This window comes from Squalius cephalus (genome assembly GCF_949319135.1).
Source record: "Squalius cephalus genome assembly, chromosome: 16".
Taxonomy (NCBI): domain Eukaryota; kingdom Metazoa; phylum Chordata; class Actinopteri; order Cypriniformes; family Leuciscidae; genus Squalius; species Squalius cephalus.
Window position 1 is genome coordinate 24542433 of NC_137137.1, and position 26078 is coordinate 24568510.

The following is a 26078-nucleotide window of genomic DNA, read 5'->3' on the forward strand; positions in this document are numbered from 1 at the left end:
CAGGAAGTCCCATATCTTTGTAGAGGGGTTGAGACAAACACTCATTCCTCATTTTTCCAGGGGGTGGGACCCACTCACGCTACAGACCTATTACAGATCAGTGGGTGGGACTTCTCTTGCAGAAACTGAAAACAATATCCACCATCTTGTTTGGAAGCTAAGCTAAGAGGTGCTGTGGAGCCAGATGTGAAGCTACGACAATGGCAGAAGGTACTCAATATGATATGGAAGAAGATGATTTTGAAAGTCTGATGCTCGAATCAGATGTTCGTGGCTACCTTTACGAGCTGCAATATAGCGAAGAGCAGCTGAGGCTGATGGAGGAACAGGAGGCGGCTTCTGCAGCCGAGGCAGAAGCAGGGGCCAATGTTTCAGAAAACATTGAAGCTTCCCCGGGCACCGCCATTGATTAGCAGACCATCACCTGCTGTTAGAATTCCATTGACTCCCATTCATTTTGGTGTCACTTTGACAGCGAATAACTTTACATCTGGGGCGTTCAAAGACTCCATTTGTCCATTATTTTTTTCTAAAGAAACACGAAAATGTATAAAAGGCTCCATTACCTTGTATCTTACGTTATGGCCCCGTAGAAGCCGTTTTTGTAAAAATAGGCTAATGATTGCGTCATAACCACGTGACTCTCTGTTGCACAGTAGAGAAATTACCGTATGGACAGGAGGAGAAGCTCGCGGGCAATCGGGGGGACGTGGAGGCAAAATGACAAAATAATTAATCAGAATACTTAGCAAAAGTTGCTCCTGCTCCTAGCTCAGTGGTTCCCAATCCTGGTCCTGGGGACCCACAGCTCTGCACAGTTTGTATGTCTCCCTCATTTAACACACCTGATTCAGATCATCATCTCATTAGGAAAGAGCTCTATGAACTGAACTGGGAGTGTCAGATAAAGGAGACATATAAAATGTGCAGAGCTGTGGGTCCCCAGGACCAGGATTGGGAACCACTGTCCTAGCTCATGGACACCTCCTACTCACGCTCTCCGTCTCTGCAAGTTTCGGAAGGGAATGATTCAGATTTCTCTTGGTACAGCTACTAGAAGACAGACAGGTTGCTCACGTCACATCTACGTCGTCAAGCTCAGTTTGAGTCTGCGCAATACGCTCAGCCATCAGGAAGTGAGTGCTTCTAATTGACTTCACTTTTCTCCATTGAATCCAGTGGGGTCGCTGTGTCCATTTCTTTTACTGTCCATGGGCAGAAGACCTGCCTGTCGCAGACGAGGAGCCCGGACTAGCTCGAGCTGGGACGGACTGTTGGTGCCTGTGCTCTCACTGTGCGCCTATGGACAGTCAGACACAGAGAGAGTCCGTCTGCTGCAAAGAATTTTAACAATGCCAATTTCTCCTGAATCAGATGAGGACACGGACGTTTGTGTTGTGAACAATCCTAGTTTCTGGATTAGTGGGAGTGGCTTGCAGAGCTGTGAAATGTAGTGCATTGTGGGAGTTGTTGTCTTCCATACAAATGCGCCCTTAAGTTACTTTCTGTCTTTCCTCAGTCAAGGCGGCACCAAATTCGAAATGTACACTGCCGTTCACAAGTTTGGGGTCGCTAAGATTTTTAATGTTTTTAAAAGAGTCTCTTCTGCTCACCAAAGTGGTGTTTATTTGATTAAAAATACAGTAAAAATTGTGAAATATTATTCCAGTGTAAATCAGCTGTTTTCTATGTGAATATATAGTAATGTGTAATTTATTCCTGTGATCAAAGCTGAATTTTCAGCATCATTACTCCAGTCTTCAGTGTCACATGATCCTTCAGAAATCATTCTAATATGATGATTTGATGATCAAGAAACATTTCTGATTATTATCAGTTGAAAACAGTTCAGATTTCTGTGGAAACCGTCATACATTTTATTTCTCAGGATTCTTTGATGAATAGAAAGTTCAAAAGAACAACATTTATTTGAAATAGAATCTTTTGTAACATTATAAATGTCTTTACTGTCACTTTTGATCAATTTAATGTGTCCTTGATGAATAAAAGTATTGATTTCTTTAACTTCTTTCCAAAAAAAAAAAAAAAAAAATCTTACTGACCCCAAACTTGTGAACGGTAGTGTACAGTATGTTACATTTCGAATACATATATTATGACCCACTTTCAATAAAGATTAATGTTCCCATGGGTGAAATGCTCCTTTAATGACTTGATCTTTGGTGAGTAAATTATCAGGAAATTTGGTTTTGATAGTCCACTTTAGACATACTACTATTACTAAACTACTGAACTTAAAGGATTAGTTCTCTTCAGAATTAAAATTTCCGGTAATACTTTATTTCGATAGTCCACTTTAGACATTCTACTAACTATAAGTAACTTTACAACTACATGTCAACTAACTCACATTAGAGGATTAGTAAACTGTAGTAAACTTTCAGTAGACTGCTAGGTTATGGTTAAGTGTTAGGGTTCGGGTTAGTAGAATGTAGCTGCAAAGTTACTTATAGTTAGTAGAATGTCTGAAGTGGACTATCGAAATAAAGGATTAGATCACTTCAGAATTAAAATTTCCGGTAATACTTTAAGTTCTGTTTAGTTCTTTTATTACTACTAATTATCAAACTTTTTAATGGAAAAATATCAGTTCACTTTGATTCTTACTGAAGCATCTTATAGTTAAACAAAATGGGCAAATGAATATGGAATTTAACCAAAATAACCTAATGAAGCAAAATAGACAAAACACAATTCATCCGCTGATAATCAAAGTTTTTATTTGAAACGGAAAAGGTAAAGAGAGGCAACCCTACAAACACAATGTGAGGATTCACGATTCATCTGACCTTGACTTGATGTTTTCACTCTGATACTCTTTTCTCCTGCATTCAAAGGTCACAGCTGTGTATCGGAGCATGATCAAACCTCTCTCACCCAAAAATACACAATACAGTCAAAATGAAACATGCAACCCTGAACACAAACAAGTGCGTGCAAAACCCTTCGCTCAGTCCAAATACAGTTCAAAGTGAAAAATAAACATATTTACACATTTATTATAATTTCTTAGATTTCCCTTATTTAATACAAAGCAAATGGCAAATAAACTAAATGCGTGTGGATGGAGGATTTGTTGTGGATGATGGTTTCTTTTTATGAAGGGAGAAATATACATCAAACTAAGAATCACTTCCAAGTAATCATCAAACCCTTCAAACAGGTGCAAACTGAAATATATGAAACCGTTTGCAACTATTCACACACACAAACACACTAAGGAAACCAGTCCTGTATGCATTAGCGCTGCTGATGCCCACTTGTAGCATCTAACCATTTGAGTCACGGTTTATGGAAAAGCTCTACAAATTTCAGCCAAAAATACAAACTATTTAAGATAAACCCAAATTAAATGTCTATCGAAACAAGCTGTTTTCTAAGCATAATACAACATGTGGAAGTGGCAGGCAATGTAGAAATTCAACTGTAATATGCTGACTGTTATAGAAATAGCACACACTCTAATGCAGACGCCCCCTTCCAAATCCAATAGTCTCTAGTTGTGGGGTGTAACAATACCTGGAGGAGAAGACTCAACTGTGCCAGGTCCCAAAGCTTCAAGTGACATTTTGCCAAACCACTCTTATTTGGCTAACATTGGACAACGTAACAATGAAATTCTCTTCTCCTCCCTATGCTCCTAGCCAACTAGAGGAGTTGGAGGTGGTGTCAGGAGGGCGGCTGATTGGGCGTCTCAGTGGTGTGGGGACACAACAGAGCGAGGGCTACCGCCGGGAGCCAGGTATCTTTCCCTGGCATGTTTCTCACAGAACATGTTGTCCTCCACCCAAAAGTGACCGCGCATCTTTAGGTTGAGTCCACATTCTGTACAGGTGTAGCACTCTGGATGACGGAAACAGTCATCTGTGATCCTCACAGCCTGAGTGCTGAAAGGGGAAGGAGAAATTTAACTTTTAAAGTCACTAAACACAAGGTCTGTTCTATAACTTAGCTGCCAACTTAGTAGTCAGAGAAGAGCTCATTATCTCATTAAAGGAGAACTCCGGTCAATTTTAACATTGATTAAAATTGTTTTCGGTCGAAGTCCAAAGTAGTCGATTGTCAAGTTCGGGCGCATGATCGTACGTACTAAACCTATGCGCATGAACTCGACAATCGACTACTGTGGACTTCAAGCGAAAACAGGATGTAAATACAGGTATGTGCGCTGGCTGAAATAACATCATTTTTATTCATATCTTGCACATCTACTGCAGTCAGATTCACCCGCGTTCACTCTGAAGGAATCACTCACATTGGCTGGGCACTTGTAATGACACATCAAGGGTGTTAAGAGGCTAAAAGCAGGTTTAAAACTTGCCCCATTGAAGTCAACGGTGCAAATTTTAAAAAGAGGATAACACGGTGTAGGCAACACCGATTTTTGTCGTTGTTCTCTGTACTGATTTATAGTGATTTATAGTCTGGTTGATGCTAGTTGCCGAAAATCAGAGCCAGTCTACAGATTTTGAGCAGTCAGAGTTGACAGATTTAGTGTATGATGGGCACAGACACCCATTTCTTTAGCTTCAAACTGATTCCATCCAGTTGGAGGATATCCAACATGTTTGATATTTTGAATTGATTTTTAGAACACATTGTTTTCATTTTACAGGCATCTCCTAGCAATAAAGCACATGTTTCTGTATTAATTTATTGTGTTCTGAATAACTTGAAAGTCTGGTAGTGTGTGAACCAAGTTCATAAGGTGCTTTATGTGATGCCTTTTAAACAGCACTGAAGTAAATTAGATTGTTGTCAAAAGGTGGTACCTTTTGGAACAATGTTCTTATTGAGGACGCACCTAAGGTGCCTTAAAATGTCTAGGTTTTGAAAAGTGTTTATCTCACTTTATGAAGGTGTTGAAATATACGGACGAATAACCACTGAGATGGTTTTGTCTCAGTCGTACTCAATCATCAACTTTAATAAGCATGAAAAGATGATGAGAACGATTCTTCCCTAAAGGCTAAACATCACACAACCCTCATCAAGTTACTGGCTCATTAACTTCTCAAGCAATCCCAGCATGCCTGTGCAAAGGACATATAGTACAATGGAGTGTGTGCAGAAACAGGGATTCAGGAGTTTTATCTTACACAATACTGGTGCCACATTTTTCACAGGTGTGGTGTTTCTGCACTCCAGAAACAGAGGACGTGACCTTGGAAGGGCTTGGCGACAACTTGCTTGGAAAAAGGATGGCGCCCTCTGTGAATACAAAAATAAAATTACAGCGCCTGGAGGAACATCATTTTCCTTTTACCTCCACCCACATTGACTTTGTCCAAAGCTCACCTTCACTTAGCAGGTTTCAATTTATGCTTAATGTCCTTTAAAACATTAAGCATGCGCTAAAAGCTTTTACTCCATGGTGTCTTCTGACAACCGAAATAAAACATAACACTTTCTGATGATTTTCTTTTTCGATTGTTTTTTTATAATCAACACCCAAGTTGGTCTATTATTATTGTTTCAATAATTTCTGAACAATAGTGAAAAGTGTGAACTAGACTTTGTTCGACGTTCATTGAATGTCTAAGCCTGTGACATTAATTTCCCAAAGCACTCTTTTTATACTGTCTTACAAACCTTTCTCATCAGCTTCCAGCACCTCCTGCAGCATCTTGAAGGTGTTGGATTGGCGAGGAGCCGCACGCGATTCTTTGTTCTCTTGAATCATCTTGTACACCTCTGATTCTCTGTCAAACCTCTGCATGGCAAAGTCTGAGCTGAAAGAGAGAAAGAGAGTTTATTCATCTAAAAGTTAAACTTGACACCACCTTAAAAACACAACCAACCAGCAAGACACAATCCAACAGTGATGTGTATATCTGTAGTAAGAATGAAGGGCATCAGTAATCTTCCATCTCCATCAAAATATACCCATATTAACATTATGGAGGGATCAGTCCTGGTTTTGTACTACAGAACAGATATGATTACAGATGCCTTTGTTAAGGCAAAAGTGCTTATGCTTTCATGGCAACTTCATAAGTGATTCTGAGTCTATGGATAGTGTATAATGTCTGCTGTGCTATTTTGAACATATTATAACTCACAGTCTTGACAAGAAACCAATCTTTTCAAAGACTACAAAATCAATTTTCCTATAAGCTACGGTGTGTTAGATAATTAGGTATTTTACATTATGGAAAAACAGATAAAAATGAGTTTTTCCACATTACTTGGTAGCAGAGATCTCTGTATTAACTAAACTCATGTGGATTTGAGTCATTCCTGCCTGGTAAATCTCAACACATGATGTTCATCAAAGTATAAGACTTTTGTTCTCTCCATTGTTCTTCGCTCACTCCTGTGGTCGACCCTAATCTCTCTGAATGCAGCAATCAGCAGACTGTACTTGGGAAGTAAAAAGATTGGGGAAGAATATGAGTGGGGCTTTGAGAAATGGTGTGTGTTTTATGATGACAGGGTTAATGGGCTGATTAGAGTGCAGTTACAGTAGCCGTCCAGTGGGAGGTTTATGACTGCATTTTTATGCAGTCATAAACAGAGCTTTCTTGTACACATGGGCATCCTATAACAGCTTTACACATATTGGGCCTTTGCCATACAGACAAACTATACAGCCTAGTGGAAAACATACACGCATGAAAATAAACACTTTACCCACAAACATGCACAACTGTTCAAAAATTTGAGAAGTCATTTTTTTCTTTTTTTAACGAAATGAATAGCAAAAACTTAAACATTGATAAGATTTTTTTCTTAAGCAACAAAATCATTAAACCAACTGAAAGGAGAAATGGCTGCTGAAAATTCAGCTTCTGCCATCAAATGAATAAAGTAAATTTTAAAATATAGTAAAACAGAACTTTTTGAATTGAAATATTTAACAAATTACTGTTTTTACTTTATTTTTAAATTAAATAAATGCAATCTTGGGAAGTATTAAAAGACTTCACATACACCAAATGACAAGTAATATCACCCAAGTTTATATGGTGTGTTTGATAAGTGGTATGATTCTAACACATTCAAAAACTGCTCTTGCAACATTTAATAAGCCAGGGAAGACTGTTACTGCACATCAGTGGATGTATAAGAGAAATGGGGCGCATTTGGTAGCACTGCATTTTTTATCGAGTAAAGACTGGGCTGCAGAGTGAGAGTCCGTCTCATGATCCCAGCCTGTGTTCCCCAGTCTTGTAAAGGACTTATGTTGAAGTCTATTCTATGTTCCCAATTGTTTGTGTTCACTCCTGTGTTCTGTTTCCAATGTTGTCTAGCCTGCTTTGTTTGTTACCCTACCCTGATTACCTCCTGATTGTTCCTAGGTATGTCTTGTTTGCCAATCACCCCTTATGTATAAATACCCCCTTTATGTATAAATACCCAATATTTTCTCATGTTCTTTGTCTGGTGTTGTCCTTCTATGGATGTTGCATGTGTGCTTGTCGGTTTTGTTTGCATTCCTTGTCCATGTCTGCAGGGTTTGAAATGAACACCTGCCAACCCGCCAAATTTGGCGTGTTATTATGTTTACTCACTTTGCTGGATATATATATATATATATATATATATATATATATATATATATATATATATATATATATATATATATATATATATATATTATATTATATTATATTATATATATATATATATATATATATATATATTAGTGCTGCTGGTCTTTCAAAGAGGGGAAGCTCATTTTTGGCCTACATCATAAAAACTGTCTTTATTTATTTATACGTAAATTCTACGTTCCTTTTCAAGAAAATGCTCTGTGACCCTGTCGTACCAACTAGGCGTCTTTTCCAGTGACTTGACCAGTGTCCTCTCAATGGCCAGCAGAGTTAGGTATAATTGTATAAATGCAATAATATAATAAAGGTATAAATAATAATATAATAAAGTATACTACTACTACTAATATTTTTTTTTACTAATTACTAATAATAATATAAAAAATATAATAAGTAATAATATAATAAAGGTATAAATGTATAATTTTGTGAAATGTATTAAGAAAATCGGCTAGCAATTTCGACAAGCAAATACCATGAAATAGGTTGCAGCAGTTTGTCTTTTGACTACACTTGCAAAATCCGCGATGGAACTGATCGAGCTCGAATAGCTTCAGTGAAAATGAAATCGCTGTCAATCAAAAGGAGATGCAGTCTTTCGACAGACCCTCCAATCATCACGCAGAAGCCGGAGTCCAGGCCAGCCCACTCCTCCACTCACCCCAGAGACGCTGAGCGTCCGTGGGCGGGACATAATCGCAGCATTTATCCAATGAGCGTCTAGTTTCGAAGCACTGAAAAAAACTGTTCAAAGCAGCCCCATTGAAGTCAATGGACGCTGGGCTTCAACAGGGAATTGCACTGTGATGCTTCGGGAATGTATGAGAAGGAAATCCAGTCAGCCGATCTGCTATATGTAACTGATTCTGAACGAACTCGTCTTTGAGATGAACGTTTTCTAACGCATTTTTAGTCAATAAAATGTTAACACAATAGTACATATTTGACCATAAATTTTTTGACATTATAGGGGAAGCCGAGCTTCCCTTGCAGTCTTAAAGAAATCCCCACTGATACATGCATACATACACACACATATATACACATATAAGCTGCGATGTAGTTAATCATTTTCATTTCTTTTTTTTCTTTTTTGTTTTCTTTGGCTAGAAGAAGATCTGAATGGCCGGTAACTTAATTTAGAAGCCAAATTGGCCGGTGGGTAAAAAAGTTCATTTCAAACCCTGCATGTCTGTATTTTTCAGTTTCACCTGGATTTAATATTATGTTTGTTTGAATAAATGTTTGCTGTATCTCCTACTTTTGTTCCTTTTTTTTGAGCAAGCACACAACAGGATTGACAGGATTGGCCTTGTGATAGTTTGCTAATGAGTTAGTTGTCAAAACAAATGTTATCAGGATTTCTGTTTTGTGCAAAGGCCATGATATGGGGTGAGAAATGATTAACCAGTAGCCAAAACAATCCAACGGGACTCTTGCCCTGACAAAGAGTGAATGCTTATTACCGTAATGTCAAACAGAGGCGGAAAAATTACGAAATCAGAGTCAAATTTAAAGATTTAAAGTGTCCGTCATGAGGGTTTTATTGAGTTTCTGGGTGTGGTTGTCACAAGAAACCTGCATGACAGCATCTCATAACTGACATGACTGTTTGCGTGTTGGAATGTGTGCTACCATATGGTACTGGACAAAAAGTAGCATGTCCAAGAAATGACCGAAAATTTAAAGAAACGAGCATTTGGAATAGTCATTACTGAGGAAAAAGCATCTGAAGACACTGTAAATCTCCAAATAAATGGCATGTTCACTATCTTCATGCAGACATGCTTCAAATTGAAACCAGACAGTGAGTTTGAGTTTCCGCTGAAAACTCTCCCAGCACCTCTCAGTTCCTCACAGGGTCGACGGCTAAATTCATGGGGTACAGGACAACATTTTTATGGGTGCGCCACCTCAACTGTCTGGGACCAAAGAGTAGGTTATAGAATAGGGGGTCAAAGGAACCGGTTGTCCCCCTCGTGTTGCATTCATAATCCCCTGACATAAATAAGTGCTGCAGTGGGGAAATATTCAAGTTTCTCATTCTGAATATTTAAACGGCACCATTTACTGAAGTAAAGACGACATATGCATAGAAAGAACATTCCATCCATCTGCAACCCCCCACAGCTGAAATATGATTACAATCTTGCTAAACAGGCTTCAGATTGAAAAGTGAAAACAGTAGACACAGCATCATTACATTACAGTGCAGAGAACAGAGCGGAGCGCTGGTCTCACATTACGATATTTCATCTTCCCCTACAGACTAGCCTGTCATTTGCCATGTAAGTTCGAGGAAGATGTCTGAATAGTTTGGACTTACCTCAAAAGCAAACAAAGACAAATTCCTATCCAACTAGTTCAACTCTTGTTAGAACAACAACAGAGCCTACGGTGACAACTGCACACACACACACACACACATCTAAAACTCCAGCAAACACGCACACACACACACCCCTCTCTGTCGAGTCTTGACGAGATGTAAGAAAGTTGAGAGTTTCAGTCTGAAAGGTGTGACTTTAGGCTGCCTAGTATTGGTTGACAGCAGAAAAGGGGTGTAGTTAATAGTTTTCGCCTTTTTTTTATTGGTTGAGCAAAAGGGGGTGGGGTCATTGTATGTAGAAAAGGGAGAAGGGTGGGGGGGAAATTAGGGGCAGAAATAATATAATCCATTTCTAGAAAGCAAGACAGTGAGAAAGTAAAGGCATTTTTGGGACATTAGCCATGTAGTGCGAGTCATTTAGCCATCTGACAGAAGGAGCCAAAATAAATCTGTTCTGACAACTGTTAAATTGATGCAATAAAAACTATGCAATTGAACCAGACCTAACTTTCTTCTCATTTGAAAGAAATTATCTTAAATAATCAAAATACTGTTTGCAATTTATTTCCATATTACATATTAATTTGTAAAATTATCATTTTAATCATAATTTTATTAGTAATGTAGATTAAAATGTTCTTCTGGTGACCTGAGAGGTGAAACAAGGCAAATGTGCATTTACTGTATGTACCTGCGTCGAGGGGAAACTGGAGGCTCTCGTTCAATGGGGCTGTGTGGAGAGTATCGTCCAGGGGGAGTTGGAGTCCGACTTGATACGGAGTTACTGCGGAAATCCACGGAAGAGATCTCCTACAGAATACACAGAACATAGGACAGGTCAGAATAACGCACTTTGCAGTGTTAGTTGTACATCCCTAAGATTGTGTGCGTGTATGCTCAGCAGATGTCGGAAAAATCCCAGGATCTTCCTTCGGTCTCATACCCCATGCTGAGGCACCTGCAGTTGCTTAGAGACGTCTGGGGTTGAGCAACCTTGTGTGTGTGTGTAAGCTCAGTCCAAAGGCCAGAAATACTGCCACCCTTGTTTTTTCCTTAATAAATGATAAAATCCAGGGAGTACCAAGATATTTAAGTGCAAATGTAACCAGCATCAGAAAGTACTTTTCAAAATGGTTAAAAGAAAAAAAAAGAAAGAAAAAAAAGTGACTACAGACTTTCAAAGACAGGATTCTGGGAAAAAATAAAAAAAGGCCTTATTTATGTGTATCATAATATTTTAAACAGATACAGTGCTGTTTATGAAGTTTTGCAATCTGATTTGGTAAATTTGAAGGGTTTTCTGTACAATGACACAGTGTTAAATGATTTTACACTATATGTGTGTAGGGTGAAATACTGCTCTTCCTTCAAGTAGCCAGCAATCAACCCAGATCTATATTGCATTGAAAATCACATTCCAGCTCACACCAGAACAGTTAGAACAGAGTGACAGTTTGAACATTAGAAATGTATTTCAAAATCCAGATGAAATATAAGTAGCGTGGACTTAGTTGTGGATTGGATGAAGGCACATCTGCAGTGACTTTAAGAAAGGGAAGGGCATTAAACGGACAATGTGATTTGAGAAGTCCTGCATCCGTCACCAGAGAGAAGTCTGTAGTTTCAACAAAAGGTCGAGTTACGAAATTACCTTTACGTTACCTTCATACACACACAATACAAAAAATCCACACCAAAAATCACACTATACCAAGATAAGATCCCTATTCCAGATCAATAAGTGTTCCAGATTGGATCCCACACATGTGAAAATGAATAATGTTTTAGTTGTTCTAGAATATACTGGGGGGGAAAATGCTCCATTAGCTGATAAGAAAAAAAAATGCAAAAGGTCAAAAAGGACAGAAATGCATTCAGATCTGTGAGTCAGATTTTGTACAGGCAAATTCCTAAGAGTTTCCTTGTGAAACATGATTTGATAAACTCTGGAGACTGTTTAGAAGAATAATTAATGTGGAGACAGAACACAAACAGGGGGACAAAGATAATAAAACAGAGCAGGTGGGAGAAACTGTTCACCAGGGGTGCAAAACTCCGTTCCTGGAGAGCCACAGCCCTGCAGAGTTTAGTTCCAACCATGCTTCAACACTCATAACCTGTAGTTTTCAAATAAGCGTGAAGGACTTGATTAACTGGATCAGGTGCTTTTAATTAGGGTTGAAGCTAAATCCTGCAGAACTGTGGCCCCTCCAGGAACTGAGTTTTGCACACCTGACCTGAGTATGGTTACATGACAACAATGTAAAACCAGAAAAGTTTGACAGCCGACAATGTTGTCAAAACCATTCCCTTTCACGCGGATCCAGGAAAACGACTACAAAGCTCTATTCATGTCAGGTCAGTTTTTGGAGATGTCACTTAATAAAGAAACACTACGTGCCTATAGACTGAACATGCATGCGCATTGTTGGAAACTTCTTTTCCTTCATCGAAGCAAGACCAGGAGATGTTGGGATCACGTTCAAACAGAAGTTATTCTTTATTGAGAACTTCACTGTACGTTGCTGCAGTCATCCAACAAAATCTAAAGTAACATAACTTTACATGGTGTCTTATAGGCATTTTAGGAGGAGGGACTTTTGAAGGTGGAGACAAATTCAAACAAAGCATGTAACAGGTTTAGGTAACACCCTAGACTGAGGGTCTGGCCAATCCAAATTCAATCAGCATAACAGTCTATTGCATTGCTAATCCAATCAGCCTAACGATTCAACGTCTGGAGCTGGGACTTTGGCTCCAAGAGCCATATGGGCTCCGAAAGCCATTTGCAGAACAAAAGGTGAGATTCTCAGTGAATCATTCTTGTGCTATTCCCATCAGTCTGAGTGAAACTGGGACTCCAAGAGCCATTAAAGACAACAAGGAGAAAACAGGAATTGCAACTTTGCTGAGCAGAACCTTAAAAGCTAAATACAATATTCTTTACCGTGATGTTATGTATGGAAGCATATTTGAAATAGATTCTTAAAATTTGTTATTCTTCAGCATGATGTCACTGTTTTCACAAATTCACTTTTTTAGTAGTTTACACAGAAACGATAAAGGTATTGTTTTGAAAAACTTGCGCTTTGAATCCCATTTGCAGGCCCCCAAAACACTGTTGTCGTGTATGCGAATGGTCAAACGCATAAAAAGTTTTCTGTTTTTAGTTGAAAATGCTGTGTAACACCCCTTCCTTAGACCACGAGACACACTTCCAACACCTCATGGCTTTCCTCACACATCAGGACAAAGGATGAAAAATGTATTCCTAATTCTTAAAGCTGGAAGTATGCAGATCTGTCAACATTTCAGCTGGTCTTAGTGTCCAGATAATCTTTGACTGTGATCTTAGCAGGATTCTTGGCCACAGAGACTGAGTACAATCGATTTCACATTCACAAGAGGAGCAGCTGTGTGGAAAGTTTTTCGTGCCGGTCTTGTGAGTTCCTGATGGCCGTGCATATCTACCGGAACTGTTGGGAAAGAGATGAGAGTGATGGAGAAGGCATGCTAACAGATGTTTGGCCCTAATGCTGATTGATGTTGTCCTGGGCAGCTCTTTTGACACCAGCTGTACTAAATGGAGGAGTCTGTTCCCAGGCCAGCTCCAAAATGACAACTTCCACCTGGGGCTTATTGGCTCCATCCATCAAGTTTCACAAAAGTGCAGCCAAGAGCATTTCCGCCCACTTGAAGCAATTATCAGCTGCTGTGACGATCAGTTACACTGCTGGAAAGTTTTGGCGGTAAACACTAAAGCAAACTCAACTGAGAACAGATTTGCATTCAAAAATTCTTTAAACACATTTAGCAAGTAAGAAAAATTAGGTAAACGGTGTTACTTTCTGTGAAGTCGTGGGAAAAATGTACATTTCAAATAAAAATGAATGGGGAAAACAATGAACTAATGCACAACCCCATTCCAAAGTCTTATTGGCGGCATATTATTTTCATATGCAGCCAGAAAAAATATATTTCATATTTCAATAAGGTGAAAAAAATATTTAAATGTAAACTTTTTTATATCTATATAGAATTGCTTCTTTTACTAACTCTTAATAAATGTATTATATTAAAAAAAAAGGTTTATACATTAGATTCCTATATAGTTTTATACATAAAATTGTTAATAGATTAATTGGGAGACTAGATGTATACATTTTGGGGGTAAACCTACTGACATATCTTGCCCCAGATGGCAGGAGGAGAGGGTTGTAAATTACTGCAGAGAGGTGCAAATTAAGAATCCGACCACTAGGGGGAGTCATATACAAGTTAAATATCAATCTTATGAAGGAGGACGCAGTCAGCTTCCAATAATTTTTCCTTAAGCATTGTTATGGTTTTTATGAGTAACCCATTGCTAACAACATGTCTCTGAGTCAAAAAATGGATTAGTTTATTTGGGTAAGTTGTAAGAAGGAAAGTGCCCATTTTCCCTTGATCCAAACAAAAGTTTCCTGTAGTCTAAACTTCTTCTGGATGGCAGCAATGGCATCCAGGCATTCAAACAAACTTCATGGAAAAGTATTTGCTTTTGTATGTCCATAGTTTGGGAACTCCTTTCTCACTGTGTTGCTTTCTTCTTTTCTCCCCCCACCCCCACTCTCTCTCATCATTCTCACATTTTTATTCACAATAAGTATGTGACTATTAATTTCAGTGCATATTCATAGGTCTTAACTGGTCCAATAATCAATGCGAATCACATAAAGCACACGTGTGGTATTTTCTAAGTTTTCAAACTCGCATCAAGTGCAACCACTAAAAATACTCTGGCACCAGTCACATTTTTTCTAGTTTTCAATATTTTCATCCATCAACCCTATCCCTTTGTTCCTTCCCCGTTATGTAATATAAAGCTGTCACCTGTCATCGGTTAGCAATCGGTTAGTTCTACCCTAAAACAAACGAGTCAACCTAAATTAAAAATCAAGCAGATCAATGTTGCCGTTTCTTAACACAATCTGTCAAGATTGGCAGAGAGCGAGTTTACCCTCACACACACACCCAGGCAACAAATCTCTGGAAATAGACCGTGCCAAGGACTTCTGTCACAAACCGACACAGACCGGGAGTAAACTAGTCCAGAGCATTGATGCAGGGTTGCCATGAGGTAATGGAGAAATAATGCAACAGAATAGAGTTTGAAAATGAAGAAAATTAAAGTGGGTGATGCTCAGAGCAGTGCCCTTACCAAATTGCAAAAGTCTGCAATTTAACTATAAATGAGTCTAAACTAAAGTCTGTGCACAGCATGTTTCAGAGCAAAGCGAGTTGGGAACATAACGTACGCCACTGGGCCAGTTACGCTGTATGTACTGTTGCACTTTGTTATTGTATTACAGCATATCATAGATTTGTAATTAGACGTGTTTGTAAACCTGTTTTCCGCCAAAATAAAAGCTCAAGTTTAATGCATGAAAGCGAAGAAATTAAGACATTGTAATTTTACTACTGTACAGTAAAATAAGTAATATACTGATTATGAAATATACATTTTTCGTTTACATTTCACAGTGCAGTTGTATTACAACAGTAATATATTATTGTCTTAGGGAGAATATTATTATTATTATTCAAAAATATAACATGGACAGACACTATCACAACTAAAAAGAGGTTTGAGTCCACTTAAAAGGCACACTATGCAAGAATTGTACCTTTATATAACAGCTTCAAAGTCATTTCGGTGGTAAACAAACACATAGTAGGGTGAATCATCCTGGTAGTAATAAAGCTTGGGGGGGGGGACGCCGCTGGAAAAACCAGCAATGCAAGTTTGAGAGGGGCGCCCCCGACAAATCTCGAGAATCACGACTTGCTTTACGGCAACGACGTCACACACATCAACAACAACATGAAGCACGAAGACACTTGCGTGCATTTCAGACGTGATTCTTGGAAGACTCGACGATGGAAAAAACAAAGAAAGCGCGGAAGAGTGTAGAAAAAGGAAGAGAGAATCTGACCGTGTGAGGAACCGGACAAGAGTCCCACTCGGTCAGGCTTTCACTCGTTGGCGCGAGCTAAAAAGCAGCACTGGATGCAACAGCGATGCTGACCTGGCGATCTTGTTGATGGACTAGTAAGTAAATCTCTTATTTGTAAACGATGCTGTTGACGTTGATTCCTGCGATTATCACGAGAACAGTTGCCAATATCTCACACAATTATCAGGACATAAATAAGCCTAGAGGTTGTAAATAGTGTAAACGAGCACAATTTACAAACTATTATGATAAATTGCAATAATCATGTCTAATGACATCATAACGGCCAATGTTATGACATAATGCGACGTACATTTAACTTTATTGATGTCATCTGGCATTTTGTAATGTTTACATTACAATCAAAAAACACAAATGAAATTATACAGTAGGCCTAGACTATAGGCTATTTACTTGTGATTTAGCTGCAATCATGTAAAAACGTTATAAGCCAGCAAACGCGGTAGGCTACTTTATTATTATAAAGTAGTCTAACACTTGACATAAACTTATTATCCTATTACCATCATCAGTAGTTCAGTAGACTATGCAGTAGCCTAATATTTGTATGAAATCGTGAAACATTACCTGGTCAATACCTTCGGAGTCTATCTGTGCCTGTTCTATGCCCGACGCTTCTATCCTACCGAACAGGTACCGGCGTACAGCGAGGGGGTGGGTATTTACGACAGTGCAAGTATTCCACAGCGACTCTAGGGGTCGCTGTTTGACAAAAACACAATTTCTGTATAGTGTGCCTTTAAAGTCCAGGTAGAAGTCAATGCAAATACTTTTTTTCTCTGGTCAATTTGGTCACTCAATTTTGAACTTTCAAAGCACAACTTAAACAACAATGTATGGCGTCATTTTTTAGTCAAATGTCATGAGCGTGTAAGACATGCTCACGAGCACATTATGTTATTTCACGCGCGCAAAAATGAACCTTCAGCTGGCATGATAAAAGTACTCGCGCACAAATTCAACAACCGAGAGGTGTACAGGTAGCTGCGAGCGAGCGCCTGGCATACTCTCATAGGTTAACTCTGCTTGTACAGTGGAATCCTGCTCGCGCGCAGTGGATTTCTGCTCGCGGAGTGCTGTTTTGCTCGCGCAGTGGATTTCTGCTCGCTCAGCTGATTTCTGCTCGCTCCAGTCTACATGACTTTTGACAATTTGGGGGCGGAAACCAAGGAGGGCACTGACCCTCTTATGATTGGTCACTTTCATTATGGAAAATCTTGGGAAATCCTAACCCCGCCCACCGTCTGACGCAGCGCGCGTCACTCAGCTCGCTCTGCTACTCCGGCTATCTCTGTATATTTTAGACAACGAAATATGTGATAAAACACCTTACTAACTATTTTCGTTTTCATTTAAAGAAATCTTAAACATGATAGCCACACAAATGTGGTTCATGCAACGCGTATTGATTATATTCACTGCACATAACGTTTGCCTATTAAAAAAAAACTAAATATAAAACACAAACCTGCCTCTTTTCGTTTTAAATATAATATAAAAATATTAAACATTTTAATATGTTCCAGGCAATATGTGCATTTGTACTAAACAACAGATTTTGCAGTAAACAACATTACAGTTTTTAAATTTTTAAATACAATTATTACAATTTAAAATGACAAAACTCAACCCAGTCTCTTTTTGTTAAATTTCAGTTTGATCAATATTAGCCATAATAAAAGTATAAGTAAAAGGTATAAGAAGCTATAAGCTACAAATAAAGCAAACAATTCAGTCAAACATACAAAGTCAGCGCGAGTCTAACCATACAACGATGACCGGGCGCTCCGCACTCATGTACCCCGCCTGGAACAGCCTTTCCTCGGTTATAGTCTTTCTGACGTTCGCCGCTTTCGCTGGGGTCTCTGTAGTGGTTAAACATGAGATATAATTCGTCTTGTGTATATCTAACGGGCGATTTTTGGTCTCGTGAATCTATAATTTATTCCCTGGCCATTGTGGCCAATCGTTTTGGCTGAGGGGAAGTTTCATAACTTTATAAGCTATTACCGTTGTATGGTTTTACTAGAGCGCTGACTTTGTGTGTTTGACTGAATTGTTTGCTTTATTTGTATAGCTTCTTATACCTTTTACTTATACTTTTATAATGGCTAATATTGATAAAACTGAAATTTAACAAAAAGAGACTGGGTTGAGTTTTGTCATTTTAAATTGTAATAATTGTATTTAAAAATTTAAAAACTGTAATGTTGTTTACTGCAAAATCTGTTGTTTAGTACAAATGCACATATTGCCTGTACCATATTAAAATGTTTAATGTTTTTATATTATATTTAAAACGAAAAGAGGCAGGTTTGTGTTTTATATTTTGTTTTGTTTTTAATAGGCAAACGTTATGTGCAGTGAATATAATCAATACGCGTTGCATGAACCACATTTGTGTGGCTATCATGTTTAAGATTTCTTTAAATGAAAACGAAAATAGTTAGTAAGGTGTTTTATCACATATTTCGTTGTCTAAAATATACAGAGATAGCCGGAGTAGCAGAGCGAGCTGAGTGACTCGCGCTGCGTCTGAAGGTGGGCGGGGTTAGGATTTCCCAAGATTTTCCATGATGAAAGTGACCAATCATAAGAGGGTCAGTGCCCTCCTTGGTTTCCGCCCCCAAATTGTCAAAAGTCATGTAGACTGGAGCGAGCAGAAATCAGCTGAGCGAGCAGAAATCCACTGCGCGAGCAAAACAGCACTCCGCGAGCAGAAGCCCGCTGCGCGCGAGCAGGATTCCACTGTACAAGCAGAGTTAACCTATGAGAGTATGCCAGGCGCTCGCTCGCAGCTACCTGTACACCTCTCGGTTGTTGAATTTTTGCGCGAGTACTTTTATCATGCCAGCTGAAGGTTCATTTTTGCGCGCGTGAAATAACAATGTGCTCGTGAGCATGTCTTACACGCTCATGACATTTGACTAAAAAATGACGCCATAACAATGTATAAGATGGACTGAGGTTCACTTGCCCATAGTCTCACAAAATCCTGTGGGAAACACTGGGGGGAGAGGGAGCAATTATTTTGGACCAAGAAATCGAACCAAGTGTGAAAGCACCCTAAAACAGCTATACTGCAAAATGGTTCAAACAATAGTCTGTGAGGAACACACTTAAAATTCAGTGAGGGGAGACTTGACAGCTGGACATAACATGGATCTGGTGAAAAGAGGAGGAATTTTCTAGGCCTTAGGTATGACAAGATTACAACCCCCAAAACAGTGTTAGACACAAATGGGCCGCTGAGGGCTTGCAGCTGTAACTCACTGAGCTGGCACTGCTCTCGCCTGCTTATAGATGCGGTACGGTGCCCATCAACAGCACACAGTTAAGATCTAGACAAGCTTGCCAGGAATGCAGTCAAACCCAAACATGATCAGAATGGGAGAAACAAACAGACTCAGACATCGAGGCGGAAGGAAGAGAAGGTAAAGTGCCTTTGCCATTCCATTAATTGACTTGAAATTGACCTTGGCTGTTCAGTGACCAATGAAACGCAAAGTAAATCCAAACAGGTCAATCGGATTTGTGCTTGACCATTTATAGTGTTGGTGAAGTGTTGTTTTACTGGGGAAGGGGTGCATTCCCTTCGTGCCCTGTGTCTGTGAGGATGTAAGCTGTGTTTGTGTTGGACTGAGGTTATGAGAAGGAAAGGAAAGGAAGTCCATGTGCAATCACAGGCTTTTCCTCAAAGACCAAACACACACACACACACTCAAGTCTATCTTCTGGCTGGCACAGGTCAGTGTGCTTGATTAGCTTTCATCCGTACCGTAATCAGGATCTCTAAACATCCCCAGGAAAGCACTGCACATACACAAACATTAACACACACCAGACCATCGGTGGCACTTCGGTTTAAAAAGTGCTTCTGATTACTCAAAATGGTGAGGAATGAGCTCATAAATATTAATTAGATTATGAACTAATATTAAAATGAGAACATTCCCAAAAAACAAATGCAGACAATTACAATGGGGTGTGTATGGTAAGGACACTTACAATAATTCACCATGGTAACCAGTGTCCACAAAAATACAATAGTTAAAAAGGATGTTAATATATATCAGATCTCTTTCAAACAATGTTAAGAACATGTCAGTTTGTTTCATTTATTTTTTTAAATACCATGTTACCACAGTAACCAATGTCTTTATTGTAGAAAAATAGCCATATAACCAAAAATATCTCTTGTAACTATAGTATTTTGATAAACTATGGTTACCATAACAGTTTTTTTGTAATCTAAATAACGTGTAGGCGAAGGCAACTAATATGTCATATATCCTCTTTCTGATAAAACTGTGCTTGTGCACAAGATTACACTTGCAGCACAGTGATGTTTATCTCCTCTTCTTGCATTAGGGCATTCATTTTCTGAGTTTCAACAAACACTTTAGATTTCAGATTTGTCCTGCGGTCAGCAGTGCATCATGGGAGATGCAGGGCTTCAATATAGACACAGTTTAACACAATGAAAAACTGGGAAAGAATCAAAAAAGTAATTGGCTCTTTTTAACTGAAAGGCAAGACTGCCTTACATGCATTATATTGAGCTTTACAATTTCTCTCATTCATTTCTACGAGCAGTTATTCTGCCCCTCCTTACTCAGTCTCTGCTTTTTCTGTACAAAAATGTGCACACAATTGCATGCGACTAGATTTAGCCTGCTTTTTATAATGGTTTCAATTTCCAAAGCTATCACTGTGAGTATTTTTATAGTGACGTGCCACGGGTTTGTTTAAGATAATAATGTAAAAACCACACGTATGATTTTGATTTAGCACCCTTGCGGCACACTTGTGCACGGCAACTCCCTTCGACACACGAGCCATAACATCTCTGTTTGGGGCTTCCTGCCGCATGATTAATTTTGTGTGGTACATATGGCATGAATATGTATCAGAGGACACAGTGCAGCACATGCAGGGGGAAAAATAAACTCTGTTCACTTTGAGATTAGGCACTGGGGTTTAGCACACTCGCTGCATGTAGCCAAGTCTTCAGCAGAGCTTCATGGAGATGTAGAGTTTATTAGAAGTTAAGATCTCTCGCTGCAGATCAGGATTTACAGATGCTGTAGTCAGCATGTTTCATTTTGAAACACTGAATGGTTTGGTCTGATTGGAGCAATGAATTGTGGGTGCTTATCAAAAGAACCGTAAGTACAGCTTTAGGGTTACCCACCTAGATCTTAAAACCCTTTTAAGCTGCATCACAGTGATATGAAAAACGCGGAAATGAGGAAAACTAGTTCTGGTGTTTCAGATTGTCCATATGCCCCCAGAGCATGACATCATCACCGGCTAACATTCATCTACCTCAAGGGAAGATCATCACAAGACTAATGGAGAAACAGATGGGAAAAGAGTAGTAATGATGATTTCCTGGTTATTTTCTTCTTCCAACTTTTTTTCTGGAAATTAATTAAATTTGCTTGTGTTTCATTAAGTTTGTAAAATGTGTTCATTTATTTTTGTTCGTTTCAGTTAACTTCCATCTTTTTGTGTGGACTTTGTTTGAAAATGACTTTCGATGTCTGCCCCGTATATTAGTTTTTGGTCCTTTTGGTTGGAAGAAATAAATCTTATCCGTTCACTACCGGTCCTGCCTGTTCTTGGCCATGACCACCACAGTCTTTAGAAGTTTTACAAACGTATTAGAAAATCGTTTAGTAGAAAAAACAAGAGAGTCTCTAGATCAGTAGCTCTTAACCAGGTGTCAGAAAACCTCAAAAGGGACCTCAAGATGACTTAAATTAAGATAACTTTATTTGAACTTTATATGAGGAAACCTAATTTTTTTAATGCAATTCTTAGACTTCTTATTCAAATTCTAAGTGTTAAGCGCAATGATATGGTAACATATTATGCTGAAGGATGCTTTTAAATTAACATTTACTCAAAGCAAAACATACAGCTTGTTTGCGTTTGTTGTGGTTTACCGTAAAATGAGAGGTCTGTGTCTTTATTAAATATCAACACATTAAATGATTTATTTCTCACCCACCCGTGACCCACCCACAATTTTTGAAATGTTTTTTTTTTTTTTTTGGACCCGCCGATTTGAGTCAAAAAGTTTGAGAACCACTGCTCTAAATGATACATGCCAAACGCTGTAATAATTGGACCAATGGCCCTGTATGAAAAAACGAAATTAACAAAATTCCAAAATGAAAACCCACGTGACCATCTGATTCATGTATGCTGTAGGAATCTGAGTAACAAGCGAAAACATCTGTCGAGATTCAAAAGGGATTGTGTCACCGTTTTGGTCTGTTAGAAATGTTAGAAAAGCATTTTTTTTAAAGAAAACAGTGGAAATTGATCAAGACAGAAATAGGATATCATTTGACCATATGATCCAGGAATGTTAAAGGATCCGTAATTTATAATAAAAAACGTAAATTAAACCTAGATTCACGTAGATGTTTGTGTACATAACACATGCCCTTCTTATCTCCTTAAACTAATTCAGACAATCTTCATTGGGCAGATACATGTGACTTTGAACTCATTCAGATGCTTTTGATTTGTGTGTGAGTGTGGTGTAAGGACACGCATGTTTACTAAAAGTACATCAAACGCAGACGTTCAGCATGTGTAGAGAAACACAGAGACAATGAAAGAGAAATTCTAAGCATGTGTTTGCATGTTGCTACTCCAGACAGCGTGACACAGTCCTGACCCAATAGTGTCACAACAATGTTATTATGTTTATGTGAGGAATACTATGCAGCAACTATGCATGACAGCTATAGCAAGTCAAAATTAAAATACAATTTCAACAAATAACCAAAGGATATGCATCATACAGCTGCAACGAACACATGCGGACATGGTTAAGATGTTTAGTTGAATCTGTGATGGTAGTTGACGCCAGCTGTGCCGGTTTCTGTGGGGCACACACGGCTGACCTCCAGAGACTTTTATACACTACGGTCTCTACAGTTTAAAAACAACGATGCAGTAACCTCAAAAACATCCAAAGAGTGACCGTTTTACAGGCAGATGGGAAATTGACAAGACTCATTCAAGACATAAAGGTGACAAAGGTGTATTGACTTACAGAGTGAGACTTCCTCTGGGCAAGAATGACTCGCATAGACTAGGGTTTCTCAACCAGTGGGCCAAGACCAAGGGAAGCACACTTCCAAGGGATGGCTTACCAAGCTTTAAAATAAGCTAAACGGATAAAAATGACAGTGTATTTCTTATTTTTTATTTGTGCCCTTTATAACAATCTTCAAGAACGAAGTTAAGAAAACTATTTTCTTGACATCTTTTTTTTTCTTAAAAGGAGTCATGTCACGCTGGGGGAATTTTCACATCGGCAAATAGACTTGCGACATCGGGGGCGGAGGGTGGATTTACTACTTATGCCTGTTTCCCTTGCCAAGGTATGGGCTGCCAACCACAGATCTCTAGATTCCTGTCTTTGGCCATTCTTTCCAGCTGGTTCCAGGTGTAGCCCATCTTGGTGATGTCAGCCTCAAGGTCACGTCGCAAGGTGTTTCTTGGACGGCCTCTTCTCCGCTTTCCTTGGAGGTTCCACTTCAATGCCTGTTGATGTTGGTTGATGTTTTACGAAGAGTGTGCCCTATCCATCCCCATCTTTTCCTGATTTCTTCCTCAGCAGGGAGTTGGTGAGTCCTTTCCCAACGGCTAAGTTAAATAGGCAGATCTTTGTTGCCAAGGACAGGTCTCTGGAGTTCCAGATGTTGTTGAGCTGTATGTAGACCACTTTTCCAATCCTTCCATTGACATCTGCATCTGTACCACACTGTTGGTCAATGATTCTGCCCAGGTAGGTGAAGGACTGGACATCTTCCAGGGCACTTCCATTCAGCGTGACTGGATCTTTGTCTTATTCACTGTTAATGTTGAGGCCAATCTGAGATTATATAGTTGACACTACATCCATTTTCTCTTGCATCTGCAGTTTGTTGTGGGAGAGAAGTGCAAGGTTGTGTGCATCAAATCCTCAACAGTCTTTGTCAGTCAGACTTTGTCAGTCTCACATCTCATCTCACTCATCCCGCGATGAGTCATGTGAAAAATTATCATTTATTTAACTGAGCTCCAATTATGGCTCATTTTGTGTGATTGTTTTGACAGTAAAAATTCTTTAAATAATAAAAAATAATAATCACGAACTGCTAGAAAAGTCATCAAATTCATTGGTAATAAAAAGGTTAAACATTCAGTTATTGAAACTTCTGGAATTTATTATGGAATTTAATTATTTGAAAATATTCCATTTAATAAAAAAAATATTGCATATTATAATATAACACTCCTGGAACACACAGAAGTACCAGAAATATATTTGAGGGCCTTCAAATGCTGTCTTAGACTATAGGATGTTGTTACAAGCAAAGTGACCCAGTGCAGATCTGTGTAAGAACCCATTTTACCCAGTGTAAAATGTGGCAGAACTTCTCTTGTTGATCCCATGTTCAAAATTAAGTGCTGAATTAAGTGAAGGGTTCAAAATACTCAAAAGTAGACCTCTTTAAAGAAAAAAAGGAAAGAATGTCAAATGGCGCTCAGAGCCGCTGGTGGTACACCTACAATGGTTTGGTGGTTGATGCATAATGACTATTGGTGTCCAACTGGATTGCAGTTTTTCCATTTATGTGAATCATGTTTTACAGTCTCACATTCAGAAATAAATACTGCCAGAAGACTAAAACATCATGTTGTAAACAAGGTGAACTGGGACATTTGCATTTGTGTGGCCAGAAACTGTGATACACAAAAAGTTAACAGAAGAACAATGCCAAGGACATATTTTCAAAGTACGCCACAAGGATTTCAGTGTGCACACGGTGGTCGAAAACAGTGCTACTATAACAGCCTCAGAGTGCATAGCATGCTGGACAATACCAGCACACACTTCTTTTCTAATGAAGAAATGTGAAAGTGGTCCAACTGTAGCCGAGAATCAAACTCATTAGGCATCTGGTAATCATTAGGACCTTGTTAAAGCTGTGGACTTCATGAAGATTATTATGGCCCCCAACCTCCTTTCCACACTGAATTGAATCTAACCCCAGAAAGGGGAAAACTGAGTGACAAAAACAGAGACAGAGACAGACTCTGTCACCACTAGTTACCATGTCTGATTGTCCTTAAATGGAAGGTAGTTAATCTTTTTTTCCATCCATTTTTCCTGTTTTTAGGACTCTTTCATAAATGAAATGCTTCACATGTAAGTCATAGCTAAATCATAGTAAGTCGAGCTTGAACCACGTTAAATGTCAGATCAAGTCGTGACATCAAAGTGTGTACATTCAGAATCTATGTACCATTAAACGGTTCTAAAGGTTGAAATAATACACATTTTAAGCGATACAAATAGTAATTCACCGTAACCATGCTTTTATTCCAATGAAAAGAGGGTATGCGTCCAAACACAGGCATGATCTGTTGTACGGTCTACAGTATGAAGAATGAACAGGAAAGAGACGACAAAAGAAAAACAACAAGTTATTGAATTAAAGCTTAAAGTCTGGCCCGGCGGCTCTGCATCACTCATGCTAATAGAGATAATGATCTCCATCTAAACCATGCCTGACAGTTGATGGAGTTTATGGAGTAATTAGTGAGCTTTATAAACCACTGCTTGATAGGAGCCACCTGGATGAACCGTGTCTCCTTCTCTGCTACTGGTCTCAGTATCACTTTGTCTGTCTGCCTTCTGTTTAATTTGCTGTTTGTGTCTCTCCACCTCTTTACTACAGAAAGTCAGTCATAGTAACTGTTTCTAAGGATGTTGTCATGCAGGCTTTAGGGGTTAACGTCACAAATACTTTTCTTTAGGCCCTGAACCTGGTCCGTTGTTTTCAAAAAGTAAGCTGCATATGCACGGTGCGCGCCAAAATTTTGTACTGCTCTTATGATGAAAATTTGAGCAGAAGCAGAATGCAGACAAGAGAAATATACTTATATCTTGAACAGTATAAGAAATACTATCATATACTGATATACGGCTTTAGAAATGACTAAGTTTTTTTTTGTGTGTTATTGGAAAAACAAGAGTCTTACAGGTTTGAAACAACATCATAGAGAGGGTATGACAATTATAAATTAAAAATATCAAACTCATGTTGTTTCAAATCTGCATGTTTAATTCTTTTTTATGAT

The 26078-nt window shown here is 38.7% G+C and overlaps 1 protein-coding gene across 1 annotated transcript in view; it reads right to left on the bottom strand.

Moving 5' to 3' along the window:
* Positions 1–2721: 2721 nt before the first annotated feature.
* Positions 2722–26078, bottom strand: part of pdlim2 (PDZ and LIM domain 2 (mystique)) — a 70774-nt gene continuing 47417 nt past the window's right edge. The window contains exons 7-10 of the mRNA XM_079896407.1: positions 10598–10716; positions 5614–5753; positions 5121–5232; positions 2722–3908 (exon numbers count right to left, since the gene is read on the bottom strand). Coding sequence (XP_079752533.1) covers positions 3716–3908; positions 5121–5232; positions 5614–5753; positions 10598–10716 — 564 coding nt within the window. The 3' untranslated portion in view covers positions 2722–3715. The remainder of the gene's footprint in view (positions 3909–5120; positions 5233–5613; positions 5754–10597; positions 10717–26078) is intronic.